The sequence below is a fragment of the Colias eurytheme genome, chromosome 6 (assembly GCF_061535395.1).
Source record: "Colias eurytheme isolate Ceu_HAF_F1 chromosome 6, ilColEury1 Martin Lab GWU primary, whole genome shotgun sequence".
NCBI lineage: Eukaryota > Metazoa > Arthropoda > Insecta > Lepidoptera > Pieridae > Colias > Colias eurytheme.
In genome coordinates this window covers 147,288-167,578 of record NC_142985.1, presented here as the reverse complement: position 1 = coordinate 167,578, position 20,291 = coordinate 147,288, and the positions used below count along the sequence as shown (strand labels likewise).

General features: G+C 36.2%; 1 protein-coding gene across 3 annotated transcripts in view; it reads left to right on the top strand.

Annotated features, from left to right (window-relative positions):
- The window catches only part of LOC149907366 (zwei Ig domain protein zig-8-like), a 314,072-nt gene extending 294,213 nt beyond the window's left edge, over positions 1–19,859 (top strand). For 2 of the 3 annotated variants that reach the window (XM_090102383.1, XM_090102380.1), the window contains 3 exons: positions 12,643–12,785; positions 15,566–15,737; positions 17,814–19,859. In XM_090102383.1, coding sequence (XP_089958509.1) covers positions 12,643–12,785; positions 15,566–15,737; positions 17,814–17,938 — 440 coding nt within the window. In that variant the 3' untranslated portion in view covers positions 17,939–19,859. The remainder of the gene's footprint in view (positions 1–12,642; positions 12,786–15,565; positions 15,738–17,813) is intronic. The other variant, XM_090102382.1, reaches the window with a different exon arrangement.
- The last annotated feature ends 432 nt before the right edge of the window (positions 19,860–20,291 follow it).

Below are 20,291 nucleotides of genomic sequence, written 5' to 3'. Positions count from 1 at the left end.
GCTTCCGTCTATCTTTTCACTCGAAGACAATACACTGGGGTTTCCACTGAACATTTTTAAGGACGAGAGAGTGCTGACTGCTGACTGCTCTCAATGAGAAATTAATTTCATGCACTTCTGTTATGCGTACATCTTGAAAGTAGAGCGATAAAAAGGGTGTTTTGCTGAGCTAAGTCAATGTGAAAAATTAACAATGCTTTAAAAATTATATCCTATGCTACTTTGTTTAAAAGTACGACGCTACGTTAAAGAATGCACTCGACCTCGTTGCAACAAATATAGGATATACGATATAATGTCCACGTCCCACAATGTCCCCAAATAATGTCCATTTCCATAAAACGTAGCTCCTCGTGGTGAGGTATTGAACCAATTTTTCCCTGACAAAAGGCAACTTTTAGTTTCTTTGCGTTTAAAAGGTTTCCAAGACAATGGAGCTATCTTTTTTCTTCCTCGACATGTTTTCGCTTCATTATTGCGTCGAGTTCTGATCTAGACTTTTTTGGAGTTTATTTTCGATGAAAACTGCTTTGTAAGAGAGCTCCTATTCTTTCCTGATTTAATATTACAAAATATAAAAGCCATGTTACTGTAAGTTGAAAGACCGCGCTTAAATTCCTTGAGGAGAATATCAGGTCCATTAAAATATTATACTTATAGAAAAATCTGAATACTTTATATTTCTTAGAAAATACTAATATTTAATATTATTCCATATTTTTTCAGCATTAAGTAAAAGTGCTAGTATAGTTACCATGTACTTTTAATTTGGTCACTTCCCAAAATTTTTAATTTCAAAATTGCTTAAACACATCGGAGCATCACAATAATGAGAAGATTTAAGACGCTTGTTCTGTGGCTAATACAAATTAAATCTTCCATACCTATTTTTATTTCGCCTATCATTTTTCGATTGACTTAAATTCGAAACAACTAATTTTCTAATCACCTTTACTCATGTATATTGAACTAGGCGCCATATTTTCCACGTGATGACAGAGTACCTGATGATTATGCCAGTTTTGGTTTTCTTTCTATTTATCTATTTAACAGACAGATGAGCTATACAAAACTTAATATGCAAAATCAAAACCGGGCACAATGCCAGTACAAAGACTTTATCAGTAAAGAGCGTATACCACTCAGAAACAAGCTATTACAATCCCATAGCAGATCCTACGCCCGTGTCACGGCACGTTTAAAACACTAAAGCAACGCGATTTAATTCAAGTGAATTTCGGGGCCGGGAGCGGCGCGCTGCCGTGGTGGAGCGGTGGTGGAGCCGACCGCTTTGTACATTTAATTTCGCACAGAAACAATCTACATACGAACGTATATATACTGTACAAGTATTGTATCAGTAGCTTCCCGGAACTCTTGAATATATTACTTGGGCTGTGTACAAGTGACAATGTAGTCTACTTTAAGATTTGACTGCGTCTCTCTAGTGTTGCTTATTAAATGAATGCCTGTATTAAGTATTTGGGTCAGTTAACCACGATTATTTAATTAATGTTAAGGAATTCCATTTATATTCTCATCACCATTTTGAAAGGGGAAAATTGAGAAAAGTCAAACAGAAACTTTAAATTATATAGGTCGAGAAATTTTGAATAATATTTACGGATAATAATTTTCGTAGAATTCAAACTAAAAGTTTCAAACTTTATTCAAATAAACTTTGAAATACTTTAGGCAAACTAAAAATTATTAAGAATAAACATAGTGAATTTTGAGTAGACGCTTACCTACTTTCTTAAAATAAACACAATATTTTTATAGAGTTATATTTATTTCTGTATTATGGGCGCAAAACTCAACGCCTTCCACGTGTTGAGTGTTGCAAAAGAAAATCATCGTCAATCAAAACAAAAGTTATATAGCTAATCAAAAGTTGGTAATTGAGGAGATTCATCAAAATTAGCGAGTTGTTAACAAGTTGTGGCGAGTGGCGAGTGGCAAATATTGTTAGTTTGTTAGCGCCATCTCATGGGCCGCCCGAGCCCCGAGCCCCGAGCCCCGGCGCCGCAAAGCGCCGCGTCAGGGCTGCACTCTGCAATCCGTCGAAAGCCGCCGTTTGACTTACTATATTTTATTTTATTTATTGTAAATTGCTCAATAAAATAGTATCGATGTAATAGATACAGTACCAGTATACATGTACGACACAATCATATTTTATGCTTGAAACACGGACACAAAATTCGCATTAAACATCAAAGTATCAAACGAATCAAACGCGATACAAAATAACATTTCAATGATTAAAATAAACAGCTAAATCAAATGCAATTGAAGTAAGCGGATTGCAAGCCCTGACCGAAATTATGCGAAAAGTGGTTTGAACAGTGTGCGGACACCTCCCCTTACACTCACGGTGCAATTTCGATCCCGGGGCAAACACCCACCATTTTGTAGCCTTTATTCTAAGCGTAATTTAATAAACTTCGATAACTTCCAAGCGAGTGAACAGTGAATTCGAAATTTTGCATTTTCGTTACGTATGTCCGAAGGATTTCTGCTGACGTGACGGCACTAGCAACTAGCGCAAGAACGCAGCTTAAAATGGAGTATTTAATAACGTTCGATAATTTTGAACGTGAAATTATTTTTAAAACATTTATATACAACTATTAACAAACACATTTAAAACATACACACAAAACTTGTGGAAAGAACAAACCAACAAGCATTAATTTAGAAACAAATTTGCAATAAGCTGACGAAATTTGGTGTGATAAAAAGACAGAAAGTTCATAACAGTTGCAGTGTTTTTATCGAAAATGTTGGTGGCGCGGTCGCAAACGGCTGGTAAAAAATGAATGGTCGAAGTTTGGACGTAATTGAAAACCGACGGAACGGCGACCGGCGACGGCACCACCGCGACTAACTTAAGTATTCCATTTCGCCGACAACCCTGATGGAATTTTATGTTACTAACGTGCTATTTACTCCCGAATTTATGGAGCTTACGATCTAAGCTACCCAGCTGGCCTAATATTTAACGTTTCAGCCAATTTGAATTAAAGCTCACATTGTTTTAATTACATTCGAAATTGAAGACTTACCAACTCGCTTTCTAAGAACTAATCATTATTCTCGTATTATTAATCTATGAAAATGTTTTAGCTAAGTTTGTTTTTATTCGAGTATTATAGACTTAGAAATTCTATATCAAGTTGAATAATATTATGAATTAATTACGTTTAAAATCCGCCGTACAACGTTACCAACCTAAATAATCTCGTCCCACTAATTAAATAAGAGTGGATACCGTAGCACAGCTTACTAAAAAACATGAAGTAGCATGGGAGAACATATAATTATCACTCTATCTTGTAATGGGCTCTCCAAACTGTAATTTCGGCGACAATTCGCAGCTCCAGCCATATAATTGCGGCTCGGAGGCGGCAGGTGCGCCGCTCCGCTACTCCGGTGCACTGAAAATATTACATTTTTCGACACATTGCCCGCATTTTTCATGTTAGCGCAGATGTCACGAAACAACTGCTGATTGTGTTTTATAATAATAAGGACGGATTATATTTCCATAAATTAATGATAGCACAACTCAATATATTATCGGAAAATAATAACCAAAATACTATAAATTCAAAAAAGATCCGATCTCGTGTCAAGCGGATAGAATATAGTGGAAATACTTATTACTTTTATCAAGTTATACCACATAAAGCTGGCAACACTATTTCACCGAGTTGCTGCCTCGCTCATTATTCACTCGGAAGACAGGATGGGAAAAATCCTCTCGCTCTTTGTTACCGACATACCTACATACCTTCGTAACCGCACATTCTTGACCACACGAATAGGCCGGGTGGTTGCTCAAATATTATCCTTTTGTATTATTTATAACTCTCCTCCTGCCTCTACCGACTTACCGAAAAATATAAGATACATTCATAATGAAAACAGCAACTTTTGTCCTCTGTGATTCATCGCGTGATATTCCAATAATTATGCAAAATGTTGTTTATTATTTATTATAATATTTAAAAAACCGGCCAAGTGCGAGTCGGGCTCGCGCACAAAGGGTTCCGTAGCAGCAAATATAATAAATTACAGTTAAATCAACCTATCTCAAAAACTATAAGAGATACTTTGATCAAACCAAAAATCGTTGAAAGAGTTAATTAGCATGCATCACCTCTATTTTTTTTAGAATTTTATACCCCGTAGTTATAAAAATAGAGGGGGGGGGACATACTTTTTACGACTTTGAGAGCTGATATCTCAAAAACCGTTCACTTTAAGAAAAATGTTTTTTAGAAAACTTTATATCATTTTAAAAGACCTTTCCATTGATACCCTACACGGGTATGTACATCGAAAAAAAAAATTTCATCCCTCAGTTACATGTATGGGGGGCCCCACCCCCAATTCTTTTTTTTACTATTTAGTGTCATATTTTTGTAGCGGTTCATACAACACATATTCCCATCAAATTTCATCACTGTAGTACTTATAGTTTCCGAGTAAATCGGCTGTGACAGACGGACAGACGGACAGACGGACAGACGGACATGACGAAACTATAAGGGTTCCGTTTTTGCCATTTTGGCTACGGAACCCTAAAAACGAACCGTAGGAATTTTAATCTATGAATTTTAGCATCTAGACTGAATCGCTGTGAATTACCCAAATACATTTGTATAATTCCTGGCGACAAATGCTGGCTAACTGCACACAACAGAAACTGACGCAGCTGCCCTTAGTCTGCTCATTTGATTGTTTGCCGCTTACGGAACCAAACGATCTCTTCACTCCACCACCGTGTAACGGCTAAGAGCATCAATTATCCTTTGATTTCGACTGCGGACGGTTAACGAAACATCGCTCTTAATAATTGTAATTATGCAATTTTGCAAACTCGCTGCAGTCTTGATTCTGTTTTTGTTCTTCGATATCCCACGCTTCTTCTTTTGATTTTTTACAGCTATTAAGCTCTTGTTCTTGTGTTTAAAAAATCTATATTTATCATACCATGAATTTACAGTGATATAATTTTCAAATAATAGTCCGTCCCGTATACTTAAATAACACAAAATATCAAACACTTTGTCTCACAGGCGAGAAATCTCGTCCGTTTCAAAGAGAATAATATTTTTTCAGCGTCGCCATAAAATTCTTTCTACTCGCAGTCTTATAAAACAGAGATGATAAATGTGCGCTCGCAAGCTGACCGGCCACTCACTTGTGACAGATTTATGCGGCCATTACAAAGATTCAGCTTAATGCATGGGACGTATCAGTCAAGTGTGGCTTCATTCAGCTGCACGGTGTGTTAAGCTCGAGGAGACTTAGGGTGAGGGTCCACCATGCACTGCCGAAGCCTTGAAGGAGTTTTGTATGGATCGAGAATATTCAGAGGGATTTAAAGACGATGTTTCAGTAGGTACCCTATAACATATTTTGTTTATGTATGTATTAAAGATGTATTGTAAGCCTTATATTGGTATATACGTGCATCCATTACACTACATTATTTCTGTTTTGTCATTACTTATGTAAAGTAGCATTCTTAAAAATATAAAGATTCTCACGAATGAACCTACACTGGGTTGTTGCGAAATTGTCTGAAGCAATAGAGGTTTCTTATATGCCAAGTGTGGAGGCACCCTAAGTTTTGCCACATGTCGTGGGAGACGCTATGTAAATCGGCTTCATTGTGCCGAGATCACACTGATTGTGTTGTAAATGAAGTCACTACAATTAGGCTATTGCGGATTGATATTCAAAGACGACTTGTGTACCCACTCGTCTTTGAACATTTCATTGACACTTGAAATCGTACATTTACATTGATACACGAGTAATATCAAAACAATTTTATATATATTTACGGAACTAAAATTTAAAGTAGGTATATTTTGAATAGGTAGACTAAGTCCACGCCTTAGATATCTTAATCAAAAGCTAGGAGAAAAAGGAACATAGGTATGCATATAAATACAAATAACCATACATAATCAGCTTTCTGAATTACCTCATCACAGAGTGCTGATTGCGTTAGCTTTAAAGAAGCTCATTATCCCTCCGTTCGACAATGAAGAGCTCGTATTTATGAACTTAATCTGAGTTGAATTAGTTAGCGACGTATTGGGCGCAGAAAGTTCCAGAAGAACTCGGTTTCGCCCACATATTCACAATTGTCCCCGACATCTTCAACTTTCTTTTGTCTGTCTCAAGATTAGCCGCAAACAACGAGCGACGAACAGAGCTGAGTCTTTGTAAGGTATAATTAAAAAATACTACATCTATAAGATTACAGGCCTCGCATTCTCTAACATTACGCCATTGTCTTTATTTCACATCCATGTTTTGAACTTTGTACTTTTGTTTTTGGAATGTTCTACATCAACTATTCAATTGCGATAACGGTCTTAAAATAATCATATGCATATGTGACTCGGCTAATTTAATAGATATAGGTATTAAAGATTGTAGATATTTATCATTTCCCCAGTATGGAGCAATATCATCGACTGATTAAACTAATTTGTTAATGAAAAATATAGATAATGCATGCAAATTACCTACTGCAGGAAAATTTTGGGTCAATTTTGAATAGAGTTCAAATTGGGCGCACAATAATTTGTATCCAAATTAGGTGTACGGAACGTGCAAACCTACAGCAAATATAAATTTGTGATAGTAATTGAAAGCAGAGCGCGCTATCGTTTCAGTTAATTCCCTATTTTATGACGTCATAACTCTACCGCCGCCGTTGCAAGACCGAGTGCCATTTAGACCTACTTTGTGAAAGCCAATTGTTTCAAATTAGAATCGCGCTCTTTGATATACTGTTATGTTTATTTCGCACCATTGCGATTCGCGTAGCAATGAAAGTCTTTTGTCTCAATTTCCATTTACAAGCAAAACTCTCCCTCCTATTGTAATTCAATAGGTTGCTTCTATTTCATCGCTATTAGGTACTTTATTAACCACAAACGGTGCATTACAAAAACTCAGCGCAAAATGCTCTACATTAATTGGGCATTACACGACGTAATCCATTGAGCCATTCTTCAGGAGTTAGTTTCAGTAAGTGTCGCGTCTAATACAATAGAATTGCAGCTTGCTTGTGTAATTGGAATCATAGCTCAGTAAGCCGGAGCGTGGTGAGATAATAGCGGAGCTCGTCAAAGCAACCGGCGCGGGCGGGGCGCGGGCGAGCTACGAGGAACAATTGAGCGTGATCCTCGAGCACTTTGTTTGTTGGGTTTGCGACAGGGCCGGGCGGTGCGCGGGGCGCGGGGCGCGGGCGGGCGCTGGTGTCGCCGCGCACTTAGCTGCAGCGCCGGGAAATTGGTTTAATCACTGGCTTCTTTGTCGAGCTTCTTGCTCACTGCTGCGAATTGCATATGCTTGCAATTTAGACGCTTCTGCGTGAGTTTGCTTTTCGTTTAGGTATGTCTTTTAAGCTCGAGAACTTAAATTGAGATTCATGCGTTTATGATTTAACACTGCGTCTGTCGAGCGGTTATTTTGACAAATATTTACTTTTTTTACAGAACCAGCGCATTAGTTTAGAAATAGAAATAGTTTAGTGAAATAATAGCAGACTCATAAATAATTGATGGACTAAAAAATGCCGACTCAGCATGACTATGAATTAGGAAATTTATACAATCAATAAATATTTACCGTTTGACTCCTTCATGTTGTATCTAGAATTTCAATTTAGTTTGCTTCTCGAATTTAAAAGCATCGTCTACTAGCAATTTATAAATATATCAAATGTGAAATGCATCTGCTTCAAACCGCACATGTGACTGCATTTACATTACAAGCGTTACTTTAAAATTACTTAAATCGAATAACATGATTATTTTATTATTTCCAACCACCATGTACATCGTATATAAACGTTTAAAGTGTCCAGAAATTCGCCCGGCCGTAACGCATCGCAGGGCGCCTGGCGCCCCGCCAGCGCCCCGCTAGCGCCCTTCACGACTGTGTTGCTATCGCGAGGGAATAGCTACGAGAGTAAAATAACTATCGTTAGCAAATTGCGCTCAGTATAACAGACACAATAAATATAAATAGAACTAAAGTGCTTTATATTTTTATAAAAATAAATATATACAAAGTCGATAAGTGTTTAGAGTACATACCTGAAACATCTCTGTTTAAGAAGAATAATAAAACGTTACATTAGCAAAAAATTCTAGCTTACTTATTTCGTAAAGAATATTGCGAAAATTCTTACTAGATTTAGAATTATAAATTGATGTGATTCTTTCATAGGTTTCGAAAAAATAAGGTATACTTTTTAGACGCCACAGCTACGAGTTTTTCAAATAATCCGAAGCACATTGAAAGCGGACAATATAGCACATCTGAAGTAGCGTGTGAGGGTGCAGCTCAGCCCGCGCGGCGCTCAGGCTATGTGGCAGGTAACTCCACATGTCGCCGTGAGAGATTACACATCTAATGCACGCTTCCTGCGAGCTTGCCAAATACTTCGCTTTACCCCGCTAAGCGTCGACTTGACACGAAGAACAATATTTCTTAACTTACGAAATACCGTACACGAAAACTATGTTAACAACTTTCGCTCTACCGTGCTGTTTTTAAATTTATTTTCAAAAGTTTCTCAGGTTTTGAGTATTTTTGAAGTATTAAGCTTTAAAAATGAGACAATTTATTTTAAAATGAAATTTTTAACTTAACTAAATTAATATTAACAATTTCGTGTGTGTTGGACAACGTATTAATAGGCCCTACCGGCTTTCCCTTCGGCTTTCCCAACAAAGGAGACCTGTCTAATGTTTGATAAAGTTACAAAATAACAACATTACCTATCTATTTTAGAACTTTATCTTAAGGTAAACATTATACAGGGTGTCCCACTATCGGTAGATATACTAAGCGCGAAGGGATTTGTAGTTTTACATACATCAAAATTACGTCAAAAATTTTTTGCAAAATTTTTCCTTAAAATCCATGCTTTCTTCTCTAACTTTGCGCAGTCGGCATATACCGCTTCGCTAATGTGAGTATTTTATCTTTGAAAACATAATTTTAAAAGAAAGCTCACGTGTGGATGTCATAGTTAGGCAAGTTGTTTGTTATGGGTGTACACCATATTATAGAGTTTTAAGAATTCATCTATTTGAAAAAAAATGCGCCTGGAATTTTTTAAGGATTTTCTACGTTCTCAGCGTATGCAAAACTATAACCACCTTTGAGCTTAGTATACCAACAGTGGGACATCCTGTATAATATTTATTATTAATAAGCAGCTTCGATAAGAATTGAAGGCAAACTTTACAAGACAAACTTTGCCGAATAACTTGTCTGAAACCCCATTTACATCAAATGAAAAAATAGCAAATCTAATGATAATATGTCTGTATCTCGCAGCACTTTTAAAGTGCTATAATAGCAGAACAGACAATGCTAATAACAGTATATCAGAAGCCATTTTGTTCCAGCAACTCGTATAACTTTGCTCATTAGCGTGTTGCAAATCGCTCGACAGTCGCTAACTACGTATTCTTACCGAGCGTCAGACGTCGCGACTCGACTCGCGTCCTAAACTATTTATTATAGCACTAACTACACGCCACTTAAAACTGCATTAAACTGACGCTTTAAAGAACATTTCGCAAGAATCTTTCCAGTTTCAAACTTGTAAATTGTTCAGATTAACAAAAATCTCGATACGGTGGACGTAAAATGCTTATGTACGATACTAACTGAATATCATATCTTTATTTCACGAGCAATAATATCCAAAACTGCGGTTTCTCTTCGAGCTAGTTTCTTTCGAGAGGGGCCTCTTTACTCGTAAAGAACGCTACGTTCAGTAGACGCTCCAGGCGTCTCGAATGTGGAGCGCCTGTGTTTAACGAGCCAGAAGTGGTCGCGAAAAAGCGCGATAGTCTACGGGAACTAGTGAAGTTGTCGGAGATCGGCGCGGAGAGGACTCGAGACGATAAATCACGCGGAGCATCACCGAGCGAGTTTCGTTACAAAAAACGCATCCGAGCATCCATCATTTTAAAGTCAGGGAACGGAAATCGCTCCTCGGGTTATTGAATTTCCAATTTTTCGTCGCTATTTTATTTTATACGGCGCCGCAGCGTCTGCCCCGCTCCTAGCGCTAATATCCGCCGCTCAGATGTCAGATACCTGATTTAGTGTTCTCGCCGACGAAAACAACGTCTCTTTCCACTTCTTTTAATCGTTTCATGTTACAATCCGGTGTAATTAATGGTTTATACGGCGGCTTTGATAGCGTTATTATTGCTTTCAACTTTTACTTGCCTTCAGGATATTTAAACACGCATATAAATCCTGCCAATACTATAAATGCGAAATTTGTTGGGAAGTCAAGTTTTTATTATATTGCTGATATGCAAAAGGTAAAATTGGTAAATGAATAAATGGTGATATAATAATATAGGCTATAATTGTGAAGACATTGCTTTGTTTTACGCGGCCGGGTCCCACATAGAGAATCGGTGGGATGAAGACACACTGTCCACACCCAATTTCATGGAAACCAAAAAATATATTTGAAATGCAAATGTTATTAGATACCTAACTTACAATATATTTAATAAAGAAATTTATATCATTATTAGTTACTCTTGCAATAATTATAGAGACAGTCTGAAAGTAATCAATCATTTTGACCATACATAGCAAACATAAAATAATATAGGTATTGTAAATTTAGTTGGTATTGTTACACAACATGCAGGTTAATGGTAAGAGAATATTTAGGTATAATATAAAAGAAATAAAACACCATTCATTCGGTATTTTATTTTAGCAAATTCGATCACTTATATCATGTGTTGTTTTTATTGTTAAATCTTTTAAAACTGATTATAATATCACGGTATCAACGATAAGGTATCTATTATATCATAATGAATCTACATTTATTTTAACTTTCAAAATGAAAAACCAAAAATGGCTGCTATCATAATATCTACACTATCATTGTAGAGATACAATGACCTTTGTCGACGAATATAATTAATGTAAATAATACGTGAAATTGTCATATTTATAAAATACAGCAAAAAAGAAATATGTATAAACATAATTTTTATATGTTTATAGAAGTCGTAAGTTACATAACTCAAGAACGGCTGAACGGACTTTAATGATAATTATTAAAACTTTTACTAAAATACTAAAAAATATCAAAGCCAAGGATATTTCCACTTAACCAGAGTGGTGGATATGGCCTAAACCCAGGAATGCCCGTGTCCCTGCAATGAAATAGAGAACACCGAACTAATATTTATACATACTATCCAACTATTATCTCGTACAAGTCACTAACTATAAATTATAAAATCCTACAAAATAAACAGATGCACACCAACATAGTGTAGAGCAGCCAATTGGTGATTGCAAATGATTTTATTTTATCTATATTACTTTAGCCTCGTTCGAAGTTCGGGGAAAATATTAGTTTTTAAATGTTTTATAAATAATTAATTTATGATGATAGCGCGTTATTCAAATCACTGAACGACAAAAAAACTAAATGACTCTCATTAACTAATCAAATACCACGTCATACGCATAATAAGTATGTACATAACATTATCGCTTATAACCAATAGATAAACAATAAGGAATGTTCTCGATGCAAATCTCACGAAAAAAACAATCGAATTGCGTATTCAAGATTAAACATATGTTTATTTTCAATGCTATAGCTACTACGGAAAATTTATTTTATACTTATTTACCATTTTGTGGTTACTCAATTTTGTATTCAAGTTTGTGATCTATGAATATTCGGAGAGAAGCGATTGGAAAAAGAAATAAATTTTATAAATTGAATTACTTATTAATTCACTATGTAATGTTCATTTTGGGAATGGATTTGCTATTCATAGAACTTGTTTGAAACTTTTAAAGTCTTGGTTATTTTGCATAATCTGTACAAAATATTATCAAGGTGAAGAGTTTGAGTGTCTCTTTATTTTTACCCGATTATCTCAGGAACTGGTTCGAATTGATATTTTTTCTGTTGGCTATTACTTTTGTCGAGGAAGATAAAAACCAAAAAAAATCTGTTGAGAGCAGAAAATACATTGGAGAATCAAGAAACACGTTAGCTGCATAAATATTACATATGCAAATTACAAAGTCACAATAAGATAAACGTGTAAATATTTTACTACAATCATTAAATAATAGCATTCTTAAGATAAATTAACTACATGTGGCATTTTAAAAGTATCATAATAAGTTAATGATTCTTCTCTTCCAGGATATAAGATTATATGACAGCTATTCGAATATCCCCCAAATATTCAATTAAGGGCCGATTTTTCAATGCTTGGATAAAACTTATCCGTCCAATAAAGTATTACACGATAATATTAAAATGTCACGTAAACTGTCAAATACGGGCAATTAGAATACGTTTTTAAAATAGTAGTTTTATACATTATTCGACGAATAAGTTTTAACCAAGGATTGAAAAATCAGCCCTAAATCAAATTATTATTTTCGTTTGTAAAATAATACTTTTGAATGAATAAATCAATATACTTAATTAATAATTTAATATCTACTAATATAATTAATATAATTTCTTGAACACCTACTAAATAATAATAAAACCTTTTTGTATGATTCCAGTGCCATCAGCTCGGATCCTGGGCGGGCCGGACCTGCACGTGGACATGGGCTCGACCATCAACCTCACCTGCCTCATCCAGTTCAGCCCGGAACCACCCGCCTACATATTCTGGTACCACGAGGACGAGGTGAGCGGACGAAAAGTAATTATTCACTTCTGCTATTTTATTACATTAGTTTTATTTAGATTTACTTACACTGACAATTTGTATTTCAATTATGTGACGTCAAAACTGTTTTATAATATAAAGGATCAATATTTCATCAAAATCTCTCATATCACGGTAAATATGAAATAGGTAATACAACTGGTAGAGTGTTTTTGTAAATATGTACGTACTTGCGAGGAAAAACTCTGTGCTAATATCGAGGATCAGCCTACCATCATAATCAATAAATCTATCAACATTTGGCAATTGAGTTTAAAATTTTAAAACAAACAATTTTCAACTCTATATTTCGATAATATTCACAAAGCTTCAAACGGCTTAATTCACTAACAATCAATATGAATTACGAGTAAATGCTGCTTGTATGGAGATTAAACATTCTCGTTACAATTTATAGCAAGGAACTTGATATGCAGTAATCCACAATTACACAAGCTGGCTTCACGCAATGACTATAACCACGTCATTATTTATTGTTGGTGTGCCAAATAAATATATAAAAAATAAATAAATTATAAAATGAACAAAAAGTACTTATTCCCTATCTCTTTAAAGTTGAAAAAAAAACAACTCAATTCCAAAAGATCGTTCTTGGTGTCATTTTAAATTTACTAGGTGTTCAACACGATCTTTGGCTTTTAAAATTGATATTAGTAATTAATTAGGAATATAAAACCTTTTGTTTTGTTTACAAACTCTATCTATTTATATCTCTACTTAGTTTCAAGGGCTTTATTGTTGTATTACTTGTTTTTATTTTATGTTTATTTTCCTTTCCTAACATAAATTGCCTCCGTAATACGAAAAAATACATCTCCGGAAAATTTCTCAACGCTGTTCCATACTCCTCGATAAAAGGTCATAAATCAGCAATGCGCTAAAAGCAAACGGCATTTCCAATGACGAGTACTAACTACTAATAGAGTATTGTAGCATTGACTACAAGCTATAATACTATCTATATAGTTCCTAAACACAGTGCGGTTAATCTGATGACTGAATCTCAGTGCATATTCATATAGCGATAGGCAGCTGTCGGTTAGTTTAATCAAATTATACTAAGCGATATGCTGCGTGATAGAATACGTTGATATAATGGTGGATCAAATCTGTTTCAATCTATTCATTTGAGGTTGACCTCATTGCTTTCATATAAATCTAATGAATACAATATTTTCGACTGATAGATGTTTTTTGAAGTTTAGAAGTGGAAATACGAAACTTTTTAACATTTTATTCACTACAAAAATGAGTTTCAAAAGATTTAGAATTATATTCGATTTGGGTTTGTATAGATTTTAATAACTTGGATTTTATTTTTAATTAACCAATTCTGTTCTGTTCTACTTATTAGTCAAGATATGGGATTAACATGAATTCACTTACATGTAATAATTTATTCATTTATGTATGTATCGCAATGAAAAGGAGGTAACAATGACGTAAAAAATAATAAAAATAACAAGAACATAATTGATTCCTCAGAATGAATTATACAGTAGTTGATTGTATCTAGTGACACAGATGACACCACTACAACCGCTTGAGAGCTGCGTGTCTGCGCGCGACCTCGCGACACAGTCACCTCTCATTCTAATTCTTGTTAGGTTCAATGTAATTATGAGTGAATAAACATTAATAAAGGATTATTAAAACAATCTCAATAGAATTTTATATTTATCTATTAAATTTTAAGAATAACAACACTTTAATTTTCCAGTAGAGTTACCATGTCCATTCGAGAGGTATCTTCGTGATTTTTTTATGGAGTCAATTTGAATATTTTATGTTTTCGATCCAACACGATCCTCGAAAATATCATCTAGTTTGATATATATTTTATTTTTTTAGATTTGGTCTTGAATATTACACATATTATCTAATAGAAGATTGGTAATTTTGCTTTATACTCTCTCTTAAGTGAAACTCTTAAGCTGCATCTTATAATAAATACAATAATTAATACTCTCTATAAACGTTTAATTTAAACTTCTTAATTTCGATTACAACATCGTAATTTATGCCTTACCCCAATAGTTCACAGTCGCAAATCTTCCCGGTATCGATTCGTCGGGCGCCGCAAAGCTGGGCTCGAATCCTTAAACTATTGCAATATCCGCGTACACCATTACCGGCATCCGTTTCTGACTCGCTTGTCTGTTCGATAGAATTTAGCAACTCGTTATATCCACCGCCCGCACTCGCCCTGGGGAAATTACCCGCTTTGTAATTAAAATCGTGTCCGCGATGTTTACAACCCTAATTAGAATTAGAATTAATCTCGCTTCGGAGAGTTTTGGAAGCGCGTACAAGTTTCCTTATATTAAACTAGTTTCGGCTGAGCACGCGTTTCACTCGGGTTCGGTCCTCGATATTATCACTTTGTTTGTTACAAACTTTTTACTACGAGTGGAGAAATGACGGCTCATGCTCATCGAAGCAGGAAAATGTAATGCTAAATAAAATGTTTCTAAGCTGAGCGAGAAGTAATTCAAGACACGACTTTATTAAGAACAAAATAAACAAGTTGATGTGTCACTTCATGATAATAATAATGTCTACTCTCAACAAACTCTCAACTTGTTATTTTTATTAAGTGGAAAAGTATTTTCCACGTTACAAACCGTGTCGTAGTTATGCGAAGCGGAACTTTAAAGCTTCAGATTCCATTATTGTTTTGAATATTTACCTAATAAGCGGATAGTTGTGTGTGTGTGACGAGGTGTATCAATGTGTGCGTGTTGGTGTTGAAGCAGGTGATCTCGTACGACTCGTCGCGCGGCGGCGTGTCCGTGGTGACGGAGAAGGGCGCCGCCACCACGTCGTACCTGTTGGTGCAGGACGCCGCGCCCTCCGACTCGGGCCGCTACTCCTGCGCGCCCTCCAACGCCGAGCTGGCCTCTGTGCGCGTGCACGTGCTCAACGGTAAGCGGCTACACAGCTCGACATATTTTACAGGAATAATATAAAGTGTTGCTAGAGTCACATTGCAAAATGTGCCGACTCACGTCTGTATCACCTAAACTATAAATACACAACACGAGTATACATTCATTCAGAATCACATTTAAATAATTTGTATACTCCAAATGATTGTTATTGTCTTAAAATATACCCAGACTAGCGAACTAAGCGACTGAGCAACAGAAATCAGAACGTTTTGTTATTATAATCGCTGAACGTGTATAATCCCATTGAACAAAGAGGCCCGTGGCTTTGTAAGTAAATATTCCTTATAATATATTCCTTATCTAGAATTGATTGTCAATACCCTTTAATATTCCCGGTTCCTCAGCCGACCTTCCGTCGACTCGCCGAGATCTGCGGTAAGCATATAAGCCGACGGGCTACAACTTCGCTCTCTATTATTTGTAAAAGCCAATATACTCCAGTTTGGGCCAATACCACAGAATAATAACTAGTAGCTAGCTACCAATACGCAGGTACATAAGGTTTGGTAGAATTATATTGTATAATCATAAAATATTATGTAAACGTTCATTAGGCACATGATATACAACTCAATTATTTAATCTGGCTAATACAATCACGAATGTCACGATTACGAGCCGTTATTATATTATGATACTGCAAGATTAAAGAAAAACTATTAAAAATTAACAACACAAATAGAATAGAATATAACCTTGTTAAATCTTATGAAAACAATTTTGAACAATATAATGCAATATCTTTTATTATTATAACATCGCATATTAAAATATTATGTATCTACAATGTAAAATTATTGTTTTTATGACGAAGTTTACAAAGCAATTTATGTGTAATTAACTTTGTAATGACAATGTAGATAAATTGATATTTCTTCCTTCGTAGGTAGTCTGACTCTATCTGCTATGCATCGAATACTATTTCACGAGCTTGTCCAATATTTCTCCACGGTGCCATACATTCCGAACTGCAACGAAAAATATTCGATGTTTTGCAACTAAAATGGCCGAATAAAAATTGAGCATCGAAACTTGGAATGGCGTATTGAATTCATTCCGAGTAAAAGTAGAGCAATGTCCCGCGCCAATAACCTTTTTTCAGCTGAAATATAGTATCGTTTAGTGAAGCACTTGGGAGCCGTAATGGCCGTGTGTTGAGGTCAACCAAGCATACAGGGACCGTTAGTTACGTGCGCCGCTGCATCGTGGCCGGCGCGGCGCGGCCCGGGGCGCCAGGCCGCGGGCGCCAGGTCGGGGGCGCGATCCTATCTAAAACATACAATGATTTAACAACATACAATAACTGTATGAGACTGATTCAAACCACAGTGTTTAACTGAAATAAAAAAAATGTAGTTTAGCAAATATTTCAGTGCCGGATTATATAACGTCCTTAGCATTGATAGTGTAAGTCGGTCCTCTCGCCCCGCGCCGCACTACCCCGCGCCCCGTCGCGCTTCAATCTCAATTCTCAATCGCTTCGCAGAAAAGCAACTGGCCGCTAATAATTATTACCCTATAATTTCCTTGAAGAAGTTCGGCAGCTCGTGCTCGTGCAGCTACCATTAATTTTATTTAATTCTAACCACGCTCATCGCAGATATCCCTTTTAATAATTCTACAAGAAGTTTTGCAATATTGACATCCCTGCTAGACATTACATATTATTTTATATAATTTACATCTAATAAGCTATAATAATTTTATCAATGATATCAAAAATAAAAATCAAGACTTTGAAAATTTATTTGTAGCATTATAACACAATGTATAAAGCAAAAAGAATTTTCATTGACTATTAATAATTCTCAAATCTATAACTTGTATTCCCCTTCCTTACTTCCTATTTTATTTAGCACATTCATATTTAAAAACATACATAATTAAAAAAACTCAATCATAAAAATATTGCGTATCATTGTTTTTTTTTTTTAATTACATTGAATCCCAATCATAAACAAAACTATTATTAGATGTAAACATGATTCTGGAATTTGCAAATGATGCTCGATCACAGTGAGTCGACAGTTGAGAGTGGTGTGTGTTGCAGGCGAGCGGCCGGCCGCCATGCAGACGGGCTCGGCGGGGCTGTCTAACAGCTCGTGCGCCATCGCGCTGCTGCTGGCCGCCTGCGTGCTGCACGCGCGGCTGCTGCGCGCGCAGCTCGCCAGCTGATCGGCCGCGCGCCCGCCTCGCCCGCCCCGCCCGCCTCCCGGCCAATGATCCCCCGCTGCGAACCCAGCGGCTCCGAGAGAAAACCTAGTTTTCCGACTATTAACATATTAATATATAGATAAATTGTAAGATTTATATGAGCGAAATGTATCGTCAGGTCGACGTGATGTCGCGGACGTTCCCTTCGACGCCGAACGAGTCGAGAGCCGGACGTTTTCCATCGCGCTACGCTCGAAGCGAGCCCGTCAGGCGTCTCGTTGCGACAGAAACGACCGCGACGCACGGTTCAATGGAGCGAAACCGAAACCTCGCGCGCCGCAACACACGTGTACAGAATGTGTTACGATTACGATTAAATAACGGCGTGTATAATTCGCGCCGAATAATAATTGTGCTAATTACGGGCGCTAGATGTAAGCTCAGACACGTACAGAAGGGGGCGTCTCTCGAGTTAGACTTTTGTAAATTTTCGCTCCCGTTAGGAATTGTAAATAAAATACTATAAGAACGTCGAGTTGTTAACGTAGCGAGTCGAGGCCGCGGGTCTCGGCGGAAGCGCTGCGAATTGCACGCTTTGCACGGTATAAAATTTCGGAGCAAAACGTAGCATACCCACCACTCACTATGTTATTATGAGAGGACATAAAGTCGATTGCAGCCGTGACGGAGTGAACTCGGGACTCGGGAGGTATGCACGGCTCGTTTTCACGTTTTATTCCCTCGAGACTTGTACTAAAGAGCACGTGACTCGAGCTGCAATTCTTCCTTCACACAAAATTAAACCGACTCGTAATACGTAGTGTCATCCCGGAATCCACGACTTCATAAAGTGTACTCTATTATTATAAATGTTAAATTGTTTTGTCTGTTTAAAATTTTAAAACCTAAGGTTTTTAAAGGACGTCGGACGAAGTCGGACGTATTATATATCTAGGTGAAGTTATATTAAATTGAAATAATTATTACGGAAGAGAATTCGATTAGAGCTCAAGGTTTAATATCTTTTGTCGTGTTAAGCTCGGCTTTAAGTGTGAATTAATTGAGGAACAATACAACGCGCCGTAGCTCGGTACAAACTTACTGATTACTCCGTTCTGAATACCCATCGATGTTGTTTGTGAAAAACAAGATAAATTTATTTATTCGTAAAGAAATTGATATAACTTTGATTAATTATTGGACAATATTCCGCCAATAATTTCAGGGAGCAATGAGTAAGAGAGTGAGTTTGCATATCGGCGCAATTACGACGACTTGTGATAAAATATAGAAAGATAAATTACGATTATATCTAATACTTGTTTTTTTTTACAAGTTCAAACGCTTTCAAGTGTCACTATTAGCCTTGAATTTCCAAAGAAATTCGGTCTAACATCAAAAAGTGGTATTTTATTAGTACCTATGTAGGTATAATATTATTTAATTTAACAACAGGGATTTTTTGTGATCTAGAAAAATATGATTTAATAAACAATTTCATGGATGCGAAAAGCGTCATAACAGTTCACTCTAATATCCGTTAAGTGTCGCACAAAATGTTTTTAAGTAATTTGTTTTTTAAAAAGAGTATCTCGACAATTTAGTGGCGCGTCTCAAAGAGCTGTCATTATCACTCCCTAACGTTTTGTTAATGAATTTCTCATTTCAACCTTTAAAGGGTTTCCACAGAACCTTGGGGCAGGGCCTCTCCGAGCAGGATCGCTTGTTTTCATTTCAATGAACCAATTCTTGCTTTTCCAACAGCTTTCTTTAAATTTAGAAATCCGGGGTTCATTATTTGTATGAAATTCGGTTAAATTCCAAAGCAGAAGAGTATTGCAAAGTCGCATTTTATTTTTCAACTAAAATGCAACTTTTGCTGCCTTCTCAGTTTAGTAAGTTTGACAATTTGAAACTGGATTTTCAAAACGAATTACGTTTGATTTAAGGACGCATATACAAATTGACGCGCATCAATTTTACGTTTTGAGTCTTACTACTACACGTGCACGGCTCACACACACAGCGAAATGCGAGAAACGACGAAATTATGACTAAACTGACACGACTTGATAATTGAACTTATTTTTATTGCCATGTTTTTTTTTTTTTAATTTACTTTGATTTGTTTGTAACGTTGAATGGTCACAAAAGTAGATACCATTTACCTAATTTCATTGGACAGTGATTGATTGGTAAACAAGTACTTGCCAAAGTGTACTTCGAAGACGGCTACTGGAACTAATAGATGATTAGAGCTACGTGTACCAAGTTTGGGCTCATTTTGTTAGTTATGTTGAGACCTTACCTCCGGACTTAATGGAGTGACCTGAAGGTGTACTTCGAAGACGGCTACTGGAACTAATAGACGAGT